Genomic DNA, 13,947 nt, shown 5'->3' with positions numbered 1-13,947 from the left:
ATAGAGAGATTCTGGGAAACAAAGGTGAACTAAAATCAATACAAAAGTATAAAAATACATCAAAAGGGTGGAAATTGCATCATGACCTTGATTGTGGTCTTGTTACAGTGTTTTATTTTCCTCATTTATAAAAATGAGGATAATACCACCTGTGTTGCTGACTTTGGCAGGCTATTTTGAGAACCGAATGAGCTAAGCGTTGTGAAAGCTCTATGGTACACTGCACTACACGCTATACTCATGGCAGTACAGATGTACTTGCTATGTTCTTGCTTTGTTCCCTTTGGGTAAGTTAACACTCAATAATCCACAGTAGAGAGGCTAAGAGATCTGAAGATGGGAACCTTAGGAAAAATAGCATATCCTGAAATTCCTCAAGAATATATTTCAACATTGTAAGCATTTTCCCATTAAAAATGTAATGAAAATCTGTCAAGATGTTTCCTGTGTTAAACAGATTCTGCTGTTAACGTACAGATCCTCTAACTGTGATCATAATTGTGCATAAGAGTATGCGTATCGACCTCAACAGCCACTGCCTTGCCTCTGTGACAGCTCTTAGCACACTGAGCCATACGTGTTTACTTGTATGTGAATTAGGGTGTGAATTCCTAGCGGATATATCTTTGTTATACTCATCTTTGGCACCCTTAGAGCATAGCACAGCTCATAATACAAGGCAGGCTCTCAAAATATGTAAGATGAATGAGTGGATGAATGATTAAATGCCAGGAAATACAAAAAGCTGTCCATATCCTTGGCGGGGGAGGGTCACAGTATGCCAGAGAGACAGACTTCTACACAAGTCACTGCCTTATCTATCATACAATAAATATTACACTGGGACACAGGCAGGGAAAATTAACTCTGTCCCAGAGTGAAAATGGGCTTAAATGGTTTATAAGATAGCTGTCATTTTGGCAAATCAATTAGTTAATGTGAAATTCAATTCATATTTTAGAATCCAACTGTGTCAGAATAGTACTGTTAATGAACATCTCAAACAGAATGTACAAAAATCCAACACTCTGTAGGTAACAGGGGTAAAAGTACACCCTTTGGAAAAGAAGAAAGAGAAATGGCAGTCTCTGGCCCACAACTGAAGGAACCGAGATAGTGTGAAGGATTCAATGCTGTTCGGGCAATAAGAATAAAAGATTTGTAAAGAGAAGGATCACTAGAGTCTAGAAATTAGCCACATGGCTAATTTGTCACATGACTTGACATTTGTGAGGGCCAAATACCATATATAAAGTCCTGATAGAAACACAGTATTAACAGAAAAATCCATTCAATTTAGTCAGTAAATACAATGTTGGGAGCACAGCAACAAATCACACACTGCCCTCCCCCATCAACAAAAATCCCTGTCCTGTGGATCTTATATGTTCTCAGCGCACCTTACAGATCTCAGTGTTCCTTTGATGGCATTTTCCGCTTTGCAATGTGCACACTTTTTAAGATGTAAAAATGAAGTGGAAAATATATTTTCAGAATATCTAAGTCCTGCCAGTAAAAGAACAATTGCACAGAATTTTTTTTAAAGACTCAAAACAAATTCTAACAGGTTTATTAGTCCTTTCGAAGGTGTAATTTCAGGTTACTGAGATAACAATTGTACTAGACTATTGTTTCAGTTTCCTAACAACTATCATTTGGACGGTGGTTCAGAGTTTATTAAACACTTTCACATACTGCATATCATCTCATTTAATCATCACGATACTTTTCTTAGGTAGATGTTGCTCACTTTTGTCCCCCCAGAGAATAAAGCTGAAGCTTAATGAGGTGAAATAATATGACCAAGGCCAGTCAGTAAACAGCAGGACCAAAACTCAAATTCATTCCTTTGACCCCAAATTTTGTTATCTTTCTCCTTGCCTGATGTTAAAAAAAAAAGTCTGTATGCATTTGATACTCATAATGTTTGATCTATTTCTTATAAAATTATTTATTAACATTTTAAGATGAAAAAAAACGGAAGTTCAGAGAAGATAAGTAACTTGCCCAAAGTAAGTCAGCAGGTGGAACTGGAACATGTTTCCATGTCTAATGATAACAAAGCTCATCAAGTTGATCAACTTTAAAGACTGAAATATGGTAACAATAATACATCAACCTACCTTACTATAATTTAGGTAAGCAGATACTAAGGATAGCACAAAGTAATTTTTTATATTTCCTACCTCATTCTGCTTTAGGTAATAATTCAGCTCCACAAGCAATAAAGTCCTGACTGGCAAGGTGGATTACTTGGGTCCTTTTACAACAGATACAATAAAAGAGATCAGTGTCTGAAAGGATGGTTGACATCTGACTATGAGTCCCATAATACTAGCTTGAAAAAAAGGGAAAATATACCAAGACAATACTTGATCCAAAATAATAAAAATCAGTATTTAATATCTCTAAATATTTTCAACCATATATGAATCATATATAAAAGATGATGGCATCTAACTTAGTTTACATAAATGACACGCCGCTTGTACAATTTAGTACTTTATAATAGCAAGGAGACAAAAGAAACATTTTAATATTTAGTTTTGTCAATACTGATGTAAAATAATACCAAAAAATGATGAAATTTGGGGGGAAAGCACAAGAGAATCAAAGTTATATAAACTACTTTTAAAAGCAAGACCAAAATAAAAAAATACAAATTATAAAGAGTACAAAAATATCGACCTCACTGTGCCCTGTTAACAAATATTTCTTTTAATCAGTATTTACCATTAAATTTTCAAAGATTAATTTCTGGGAATAGTTAAGTTTCATGCAATTTTTGTTTTCCTTTAAATACATTGAAACTTGTTTATTACAGAGTGGAATCTGGTATAAGATGGGTTGTTTTGGATCTTGTCCAAGAGTTTAGTCACTGAAAGCACTTCATTATAAGGTGGTTTTTCACCAATAAGGTGATCCACTGGCTGAGATCCCATGGATATTATAACAAGGCCCTATTGTAGAGTACAGGAAGCCAGGCAGCTAATGGTCTATCAAATGAAACCTTAAGAAACAAAATGCTTTTTTTTTTTTTTTTGGTAGACATGAAAATCATTTAAGACTGAAGAATCATAAGCCTAGGTCATCTCTCTAAATTTCCATCTCCTAAAGTGACGTTCTTTACAGTATGCTTAACTCCTGCACAGATATTTCTTTAGTTTTAGCTTCCTTAGACATTCATTGTCTGATTCAGCCTTAAACTTATTTTTTTTTAAGGAAAAACTTCAGTATTAATACTGCCTTTCTATTTACAAAAGATCGACTGCACTTGTCTATGGAAATAGGCAGGAAACTGCCACGTATTCATAAAGTTTAAAGTAAAATCTTGTGTAGCTCACTGATAAAGCTGAGGTTTATCACAATCATGAGCAAAAGTAATTGTGTGGTATCAAATACAAATAAAATGCCATCACTTAGAGATTAAATGACTACAATAATCAGTCTTTCAAGTGATTTTACAACAGGCATTTTGATTTCATGAAGTTTTATAAGCAATTCCAAACAATTAAATATTTGGAATGTGTTTTACTATAGAAAAATAGCATGACAAAGTCATATTGCAGAAAAATAATAGGGAAAAGGCTTTTAAAAAATTAAGTCTTAAATGGAGAGAATACAAGAATAAAAACAAAGCCTTATCTTAGAAACAATACCAAATTAAAAACCATATAATTATCAAATGCATAATGGTAGCATAAAGAGTTGTCATTAATTTCCAACACAATTATTATAAGTTTTAAATGATGCATGTGAATTTTAAGTCAAGTCATTAAACATCTACTCCTTATATTTTACCTTTCTTCCATGAATAAAGCCCTTTCTCCAACTGGTAGTTTTCCGGGTTCGTGGCCTGTATGCTCTATGTATTTTCAGCCCTTAAATAAATTCACTATTAGATAATTATTTCATATGCATTAAACGGGTAAGGCAAATTACGTGATAAACAATTTCTATCATATATATCTCAAAAGCCTTAAAAAGTAAACTAGCCAAATAACTTTTCCTTCCTACTATACGATGCTTCTTTATTGTCAGTTTATCTATCTATCTGTCTGTCTGTCTATCATCATTAGGGAAGGCTTCATATAAGGCAAGGGTGTACTCCAGATATATGATTGATTTACCAAGCAATAATTGAGGGCTTGCCATGTACCAAATACTCCTTTAAATGCTTTTACACATTTTAACTTACTTTCTAAAAAGTATGTTATCACCAATAAAAATGTTCTACCTCATACTCTTTATAAAGGCTAGTACTTTACATCTTGCAATGCCATCCTGGTCAAAACTGTGATCTGAGGAGACTATATACCTGTTTCAACAGTGATACCATTGTACAAAATTTTTGAAACACCTCTTGGACTTACTAAAAGCTTGTGGCACATCTCTATGTATATTACCAGTAATGGAAATTTTTAGCCTCGGAGAGAATTAGATTTTGGAAAGAATAAAGTATATCTAGGGAAAAGGGATGGCATTTGGGATTAAATTGGATAATAACACTAAGATATGACTAAAAACTAATGTGGTTGATTTTTTTCATGTAGTTTACCGATTCTTCTAAAGGCAATTTTAAGGATTCAAAAATATTTTAATTGCAGCACTGTTAAAATAAGTATCTTGCTTCCCAAGTTATTATGCACATATTCATGCAATTATTAATTTTATCTTTTCTATAAATGGTTTGCTTTGTCTTAAGCATTCTGCAACAAAAGCAAATGAAAATTGTTTCAGAATAATATATCAACATATATTTCTTTATATTATGGATTTTTAAAGCTGAAAGGGATTTGCATGATTTTATAGCCCTAAGTTCCACATTTAACAGATGAAACTAATTCCCCAAAAGGAATGGTGATTGCCAACATGACTTAGCAAATTAGTGGCAGAGCCAAGAATAGATCCCAGTCTCTTGTCTTCTACCTAATATTCTTTTTACTACTGCACTATCCTTTATTTGTGGATTAAGAACTATACCAAAGAGAAGAAATGGTTTCACCCATTCAAAACAATCTAAAAAGTACCTTCTAATCCATTGTTTGTAACTTTTTTACTGATTACCTAAGAAAAACATATCATACAAGGTGGGATCAAATATATCCCAATCTATAAACACTTTAACTGGTAAAAATTTAAATTTATTTGAACTATGCTTAGAGTTGTAATATCCAATGCTATAGAAACAATTAAGCTGTATTCAACCTAAACACCAACAAAATGAAAGTAAACATATGCATTTATAATAATTCATTGTTCCAAATGAATATAAAAAAAATCTGATTGTGGGAATTTTGGCTTGAAAAAGATAAACCAAATCTACAACTTGAACAGCTCATAAAATTTCAATTCAATTTACTCACAAGAAGCCTAAATGTCCATTGAATAACAGATGTTTCTTGGAAAAGATCAGTGAACATATTTTTGGAATGATTTCAGAGAAGAGCTTCTTTTATAATCATTTTTGATCAGAAATATAGTTTCATTCACAAAAACACAGAGTCAAGTTTTACAGAAAGGCTTACTAAGCTGTAATGGAACATTTTTCAGCTACAGTTATATGCTTGCGTTTACTTATTAAATGTAAATTATAAGTTTTCTGTTAGTTGCATAATTAAAACCTTTATGAGAGAACAAGTCACTGTTTTCCACGATGATGACAAAGCTAAATAATTAGAATTGAAAACTTGGAGTCCTTCATTTGGCATTTTATAACTTTATATAAATTTGTTTAAAACACGTCTGATTTTGTCTTAATGAACAAAAATGTAAAACCATTTCAATTAAAAATGTATGTAATTTTCTTCCTTAATTCTTAATTATTTCTAAGTAGGAAGTTTAATACAGGAGTAAACTTTTCAAGAAAACTGTGATTTCTGAAAAAAAATCTCAGACCAATCTGAGGTGAAATCTACAGTGAAACATGATTGAGATGTGACTGGATTAGACTGTTATTAATTTTTATGCATCAATATGAAAACAAATAGATGAAGAGTATTACAAAATACAAATGTTTATGTGAAATTTAAAGTGCTTTAGGAAACTACATATCTTTTGGATTGATTAATTTAATAGTGCATTTAGCTAAGGAACACATGCTGGAGGGAAATAATTTTTATGATTCACTTTATCGAAATTTGAGAATAGTAAAGCCTACATTTCTGAACATAAAATAGACCTTTAAAAATTCTAATGACAATGGATTAAAGTGAAAAGTATATCTCAAATTAAAAAAAATACCACTTATCCAATGTATAAATTATCATTTACAACAGTGTAATATAAACATGACAACATATTTTTATAGCTTGACAGTTAAGTATTATTACCTAATACCACGGAACACACCTTTATTTTTGGAGGGAGACTGTTTAAAGTTCTTTATATTGGTTTCAAGAGCTTTTTCCCAGTTTCAGTTCATTTACATGAGTTGATTTTACATTACTACCAATGTCATCAACTTTACTTTCTTTAATCTGCATGAGTCTATTCAACTTTTTGTGCAATCCTCAGCTCTCGTTTCTCTGACTGAATCCACTCCTTTTATAGTTCTAGTTTCAAAAAGATCTTCAGCTAAAATGCAATTTGAATTATTAGCCAATCTATCGTCTCTATCAGTTCCAACCAGTTCACTTTTTTCTTCACTTGTATCTACAGGATCATAAAGTTCAGGTGTAAAATAGATAGATTCATCCTCTGCTTCTGTTTCAACAGCTGTATTTGAAGTGGAACGTTCAGCTTCTTCACTTACTAGAGACAACTGAATGTCCCGATCCAGGGCTTCTTCATAGCAAAGCAGCTGTTTGGAATGATTTTTAAGAGAAGCATCAATCTTTATTGATGGAGCAATGCTTTCTGACTGAGGGCATGGTGCAAATGATGTGTTTACTGTCAGAGGTGAGGATTCACATTTATCAGTGAGTGGCAAAACAGCTTTACATCCCTTTTCTCTTTTGAAAGTGGAAGTACTAGAGACACAATCCTCTGATGACCTGAACTTAGGTGCTTCAGTCAGAATTTTACCAGTAAGATGTTGTTTCAAAGAATTAAAGCCAGACCAGCTAACTCTGTTTGTTTGTTTGTTGAAGGTTGGGCTTGTGGATCTTGAAATCACAATTTTTTCGGCTCTCGTTGCCTGGGCAGATTCTTCCAATAATACTGGATCATCTATGAACATAAAAATTTAAGAGTGTTATCTTTCTGTACCTAACATAATAATTGTTGTAGTAAAGTGATTTGTTAGAAATACTGACATAACTGTATAGAATACATAATTTAGAGCCCATACCAGTAGTAGCAGGACTTCCATCTTAGAATGCAAAGCACAACATGTTAAGCCTGAAAGAAATTTTAGGTCTCCAGTGATTCCTAGCCCAAGTTGTAATGCTGTCTGGTAAACTACTAAATTCCATACTAAGCACCTCAGAAATGAACAAGAAAAGGAAGGATGAAAAGGAAGAGGAAGACAGCTCAATAAAGGAGGGACCAGGCTGTAAAAATCTGTCTTAAACATTCACTAACCAGTGATTGAGAAAAACTGACCTAGACTAATTCTCTTAAGTAAACTGACAATCACAAAGACTTAAGTTATTTGCCTAAAGTTATAAAACTGGTTGGTAATCAGACTTGGACTAGAACCTAGGTTTCATGGTTACCTGGATAATGGGATTCACTATGACATTTATTTAGGATAGAAGCATGTACTATCAAATAAATATTTAAAAAGTGATATATTAAACTACTAGTATATATTAACTAAAACAATTAAAATAATATCTAATAATACAGACCACAGTTTGGCAAACTTTTTCTGTAACAAGCCAGACAATAAATATTTTAGGCTTTGAGACTTGTTTTTTATCTGTTGCAACTACTCAGTTATGCTGTTCTAATCAATACATACAACTGCTCAACTCTCCGGTTGTGTACAATACGTAAATGTTTGGGTGTGACTCTGCTCCCTTAAACTGTACTTATGAAAACAGACAGCAGGCCAAATTTGGTCCATAGGCCACAGTTTGCCAATCCATGATACATTATATTCTAATATTTTTAAAATTATATTCTAGTTTTCTAAATTATGTTCTATAATTTCCTAAATTCTAACCCATTATATTCTGATATATTTTAAAATACTATTTTTTAATTATTTAGAATAAATGACTCTTACTTCCCTAAACTAAGAAATTCATGTAAGACAAGTATCTATGAATTAGGCCAATTTTTATTATAGCCTTTAGAGTTTATTTGCAGAGTACTTTACAATTCTCTGGTATTTATCATCTTATTAGATCTTTACAACCCAAATTGGAAGGATAGGCAGGCAGATATCCCTTCTTCTATTAAGACTCAAAAAGTTAAGCGAGTTGTTCATGGGGTCACACAGCTAGTTAGGGGCAAAGCTTGTCAGTGGAAAACCAGAAAACAGGCAAAGGTCTCCTGACAGAAGTTTGTTCCCATTGCAATACATACTGCTTCATTATTGTATGATAACACCTTGTATTACAAACCAGCATATTTAAGGACACTAATCTACAGCATAACAAATACCATTTCACTAAATACAACAACAGGCTTCTCTACCAAACGTAAATGGGCGGAAGTTTTCATACTTTTCTCTTTTCTGGAGATGATGCCACATGGTAGAGATGGACTTTATCTATCATTTTAGGACATGGGAGTTATTAGACACAATTCTGCTTTACCTTCCCTAGGATATTCTGGTGAGAGATGGCTTGCTGCTTCTAAAAAATAGGTTGAGGTACTGTCCTTCAAGCAAGCCACTGGAACTGCAGACTCATGGTCCTTTGTAGACTTTCTGTCTTCTCTGGACACATCAGTGACCTTTTGGTGCTTCTTGGAAAATTCAGCCAAGGACTCCAGTGCACTCTCAAAGGTTGAATGGTGCTGAATCTGTTGCCGTACCCACTTAGAAAGTCCTAAGGAAAAAAGTAAACCCAGTGAAGAAATTTTGGTTATTCAGCGAAAATACTATGTACTCAGAAAAAAACTTAGATAACTTTTCTAGTAAAGTAATTGACTTTGAATGTACAGTGGATAGAATGGTTCTCAACATTTTCCCTGCTTTTTTAACTCTGTATGTATAATATGCTCATGTATCAGTAGCATCTCTCTTTACATGCTCTAATTGTCAGGTGGAGGGAGGGAAGAGGCACTGGGAGTAGACTGGGGTTAGACGTGCATTATTTGTCAATTTAGAACAACTGGGGAATAAGGCAAATTTAATGTTATCATAATTCCTCACAAAAATCACCTACCTTTAATTATAGAGAAAATAGAAGTTGTAAACAACACACTCTTTTATTCCAACTTTCTAAATTTGACTCCTTCAGCAAAAATAAATTCAAGATTACAGTCTCATAGGGTTTTTTTGTTCCCCTTCTCCCTCAATTCCAGATATATCAAACCAATCTGGGGAAAGAGGAATACCACTGTTTTATGGGCAAAATCATGTCCCATCTAAATATTTATTATATAATTTATTTCTTAATATTAAAAATATAAATAATCAAGTTGTAAGGGACAAAATTTAACCCCCTGACACATGAAAACTGCATAAAAATGAACCATATTAAGAGGATAAGCTGTTTCAGAGTATGAATCACTTCAGAATGAAATTCAAAATCAGTTATTTAGACTTAAGAAGATAAATATTCTCTGCTGATGTTACTAAAACTATCATCATTTTCTGAAGTAGTTTAAAAAGTCACTATGGTGTTTTAAGTTGAGAGAAAGATAAGAAGGGCTTCAGGCAACTTGAAGTATTACACTTTCATTTCAAATACATTCCTTTAGTTTTTTTTAATGGAGTTGCTCTATTAATCTATACGTATCAAATTGAATTAAAACAAAAGTGAGTCATCAAAAGGAATTTGTATGTTGTTGTGCTGTCATTGCCTAGATAAGATTTCACATTTTACGAGTCTCAGAAAAAATAAAAACCTTACAGAAACAATGAAAAACATTTAGTTTAAAAAATTGCTCAAGAAACCTGACTATTAGGTAAAAATTTCAGTTCTAGATTTTAAAGTAAGAAAAAAATTTAAAAGAAGCATTTTTTTTAAAAGGTCTTTTTTTTTGTTTGCTTGGGGAAAATAATTATATCAAATAAAAATATGAAAATTTCCCAAATTGAAAAATGTTGGTATTACAGTTACCACTTTTATTTAGACATTTTTGTGATCAAAGAAAGCATTTTCAGCATAAATGTCAGTTTGCTTTTGAAAACTTGGAAGAATCTGAGCTCCACCTGCTGACTAAACAAGAGCACTTAACATTTGCTTTTGGTTGTATCTTGGCCTAAGCACAGTGGCTTGCTTTACGTGGAGAGGAAAAGAAAAGACTAGTAAAGCAGCATTTCCAGCTTCAATCCAGGAGGATATGTTTTAATATTGAACTACACACAGTAATTAGGCTCTGAAATATACAAAGTAGAGCACCTTCCCATAGACAGCTAATGTGAAACAAATTTAAAACTTAGAATCTTTTCATGATAGTAAGGCATGAACTTTTTAGCTCTAAAGATAACAAGATGCAAGTATTTCCAACAGTTCACTAATAACAGATTCCTGGTATTGATTCTAAAGAGACTGTCGTACTGCTGGATGAAAACTACAGGCACACAGAATTTGTTCATTTCAGTGGGAAAACATGACCATCTACTTGATCTTGCAGCATGTAGTAGTGCTTTTTTTTTTTAGAAAATACTAGTTCTGACTAATACAAATTCTATAACAACCAAAGCATTTCTAAACAAACACAGCAATAAAGCTCAAATAATCCAGAATGAAAGAATAAAAACAATTCTAGGTAGCCAGAGGACTGCTTGTGTGCTTAAATGTAAAATTTTACTATTTCTTGGAAAATTCATTTTCCCTTTTTCCCTGACAATGCTAAATAAACTACTGCTATGTTACTGAATCAAATCCCACATCCTGTGAAATTGAAGGAACTTAACTGATTACTATGTTGGTAACTAACCAGATTCTCCTCTATAAAGATTTTTTGTAAACACATAAGCATTAAAAGGCTAGATTTCCAATGTGAATTTTGCTATGTTTGATCTAGTAATTCAAATTCTCTATCCAATTTTGTCTTTGTCTTTAAAAGCAGAAGTCATTAAATACCAAAGATTATTAATTCTTAATCTAGGCCCGGCTGAGAATCTTACCAGATATATATCGACTTGGGTTACTCCTGAAGCGATCATCCACTAGAATAAGAGCCCCCCAGTCATTTTTGTGTCTAATACACCTATAAACGATAGGGAGAAAACCAAATAAATATAATACTGAAAATAAAGCCAAATTTCTAGTGGGGCAGTAAGAAGACTGAGAAAATCAATGATGCATCCTTCAATCAAAGTCATTATTATGAGTAAGGTTATTAGAAACTACTCAACAAAATGTACCAAAGTAGGTGTGTAAAAAAATCCCCTCCTTTTGCCAACTGCTAGTAACTTATATCCAAAGATGTTATATGCATTCTATTTTGAAAGTCAAGAAAATTATAGAAAGTACTGTCTAAAACCTTCCTTCAGAGACTATTTTTTTATACCTTAAGTATTATATTACCTGTAGATTTTATGATGACCTTTATTCTAGCTTAATGAGTTTGTGTCATAAGTGAATGTTTAATTTTGTAAAAAATGTTTTGGTGCCAATTGATTCAGCCATGAAATTGTTCTTTTTAGATTGTTCCTATGATAGATTCCACAGGACAAATTTCAAATATTGAGCTTGCCTGCCTTTCATTCTTAAAATAACCACACATGGTCATGGTTCATTATCCTTTTTATAGATTATTGGATTCAATGTGCTAATTGTTTTACTTTAAAATTATTACATGCTATCTTAACAATAATAAGTCTTCCAATTCATCGTCATGGAATTCTTCCATTTATTTAGAAGTTTCCTTCAATAATATTTTGAAGATTTCAGTGAGTGTCCTTTCACTTAAAGCTGTTCCTCAGCATTTTGTTCTTTTTGATGCTGCTGTAAATGGAATTTACTTGATTTCATTTTTGGATTGTTCACTCCTAGCGCATAAAAATGCAATTGATATTTGTATAGTGAATATGTATCCTATAACCTTGCTGAACTTGTTTTAGCTCTAATAATTTTTTATGGATTCCTTAGGATTTCTATGTAGCATATCATGTCATTTGCAAATTTAAAGACAATTTTACTTCTTTTTCCAATCTGGGTATCTTTTCTTTCTTTTTCTTGCCTAATTGCCCTGTCTAAATCCTCTAATACAATATTAAATACAAGTGGTGAGGGTGAACATTCTTATTTTATTCTCAAACTTAGGAGAAAATGATCTTTACTTAGTCATTTTCATGGATCTCGCTCAATTTGCTAATATTTTGTTAAGAACATTTTCACCCATATTCATGACAGTTTGTAGTTTTCTTTCTTTTTAAAATATTCTCTCCATCTAGTTTTGGTAGGATAGTGTAGGCCTTAGAAAATGAATCTGTTATCTTTTTTTTTAGAAAAGAGAATTGGTGTTATTTCTTCTTTAAATGTTTGGTAATATTTGCTAGTGAACCCATCTGGGTGGAGATTTTTTTCAGAGAATTTTTAACTAAACATTAAATTTATTCAATATATAGAAGACTATTCTGTTACCAATTTCATCTTGAGCAAGTTTGGTACTTCATGGGTATTCAGGAAGTAGTCCATTTCACTTAAGTTGCTGAACATGTGTGTACAGAATTTTCCCACACTATCCTTTGAATGTCTGCAGGATATGTAGTAATATCACCTCTTTTATTTCAGATATTGGTAATTTGTGGCTTCTTTTTCTTTGTCAATTTATCTATATGTTTTTAGATTTTATTGATCTTTTAAAAATATTTTATTTTTTAGCTTCATTGATTTCATTGATTTATATTATTACCTTTATTATTTCCTTTTTTTCTGTTTGCTTTACATTTATTTTGTTCTTCTTTTTCTAGTTTTTTTGTTTTTGTTTTTGATGGAGGTACTAGGGATAGAACCAGGACCTCATGCATGCTAAACATGCACTCTGCCACTCAGCCATACCCCCAACCCCTTCTAGCTTCTTAATGTAGGAGCTTAGATAACTGATTTGAGCTCTTTCTTGCTTTTGAAAGTAAACATTTAATGATATAAATTTGCCACTGAGCACTGCTGTAACTGCGGCCCAAGAATTTTAATATGTTGATTTTCACTTCTGACTAGTTTAAAATATTTCTAATTTTCCTAAGACTTCCTGTTTTACTCATGGATTTTTTTTTAGAAGTATGTTCTTAATTTCCAGGTATTTGGACATTTTGGGTTTTTTTTTTTATTGATTTCTAGTTTGTTTTTTTCTAGTATAGTCAGAGAACAACTGATTATGATTTCAAATCTTTAAAAAAAATTTTTTTTATCACCCAGGATAAAGTCTATATTGGTAAATGTCCCTTGTGTTCTTTCTGCTATTGTTGGCTGCAGTGCTGTATAATATCAATTCAATCTAATGGTTAATAACATTGTTCAAGCCTTCTATCTCTTTATTGGCTTTCTGTCTACTACTTCTAACTATTACTGAGGGAGGAATTTTGAAGTCTCCAACTATACTTGGGGAATTGTCTATATCTCTATTCAGATGTCAGTTTGGGGGTCATGTATTTTGAAGCTCTGTTTTTAGGTGCATAGACATTTAGAATTATTATGTCTTTTTGACAAATTGATCCTTCATCATTATGTAATTTTCCTTTTTAACACCCCTGTAATCTTTGCTCTGAATTCTACTTTGTCTTTTTTTTTTTAATATGTCAAGTCTCCCTGAATTGATCTAAACATTCAACACAGTCCCAATCAAAATCTCAGCAGGCTTTTTTTTTTTCTCTCTACTTTGCCTTTATATTAATATAGTTACTCCAACCAGTTCACTGGTATTTTGAACTGTGGT

General features: G+C 32.3%; 1 protein-coding gene across 1 annotated transcript in view; it reads right to left on the bottom strand.

Moving 5' to 3' along the window:
* BRIP1 (BRCA1 interacting DNA helicase 1) overlaps nt 1-13,947 on the bottom strand; it is a 214,309-nt gene that overhangs the window by 73,159 nt on the left and 127,203 nt on the right. Inside the window, 6 exon segments of the mRNA XM_072940258.1 lie at nt 2,187-2,260; nt 3,802-6,397; nt 6,399-6,505; nt 6,508-7,170; nt 8,709-8,942; nt 11,195-11,277. Coding sequence (XP_072796359.1) covers nt 6,329-6,397; nt 6,399-6,505; nt 6,508-7,170; nt 8,709-8,942; nt 11,195-11,277 — 1,156 coding nt within the window. The 3' untranslated portion in view covers nt 2,187-2,260; nt 3,802-6,328.

This window comes from Vicugna pacos, chromosome 16, assembly GCF_048564905.1.
Source record: "Vicugna pacos chromosome 16, VicPac4, whole genome shotgun sequence".
Lineage (NCBI taxonomy): Eukaryota > Metazoa > Chordata > Mammalia > Artiodactyla > Camelidae > Vicugna > Vicugna pacos.
The sequence above is the reverse complement of the archived record's forward strand: the minus strand, read 5'-3'. Positions and strand labels throughout refer to the sequence as shown.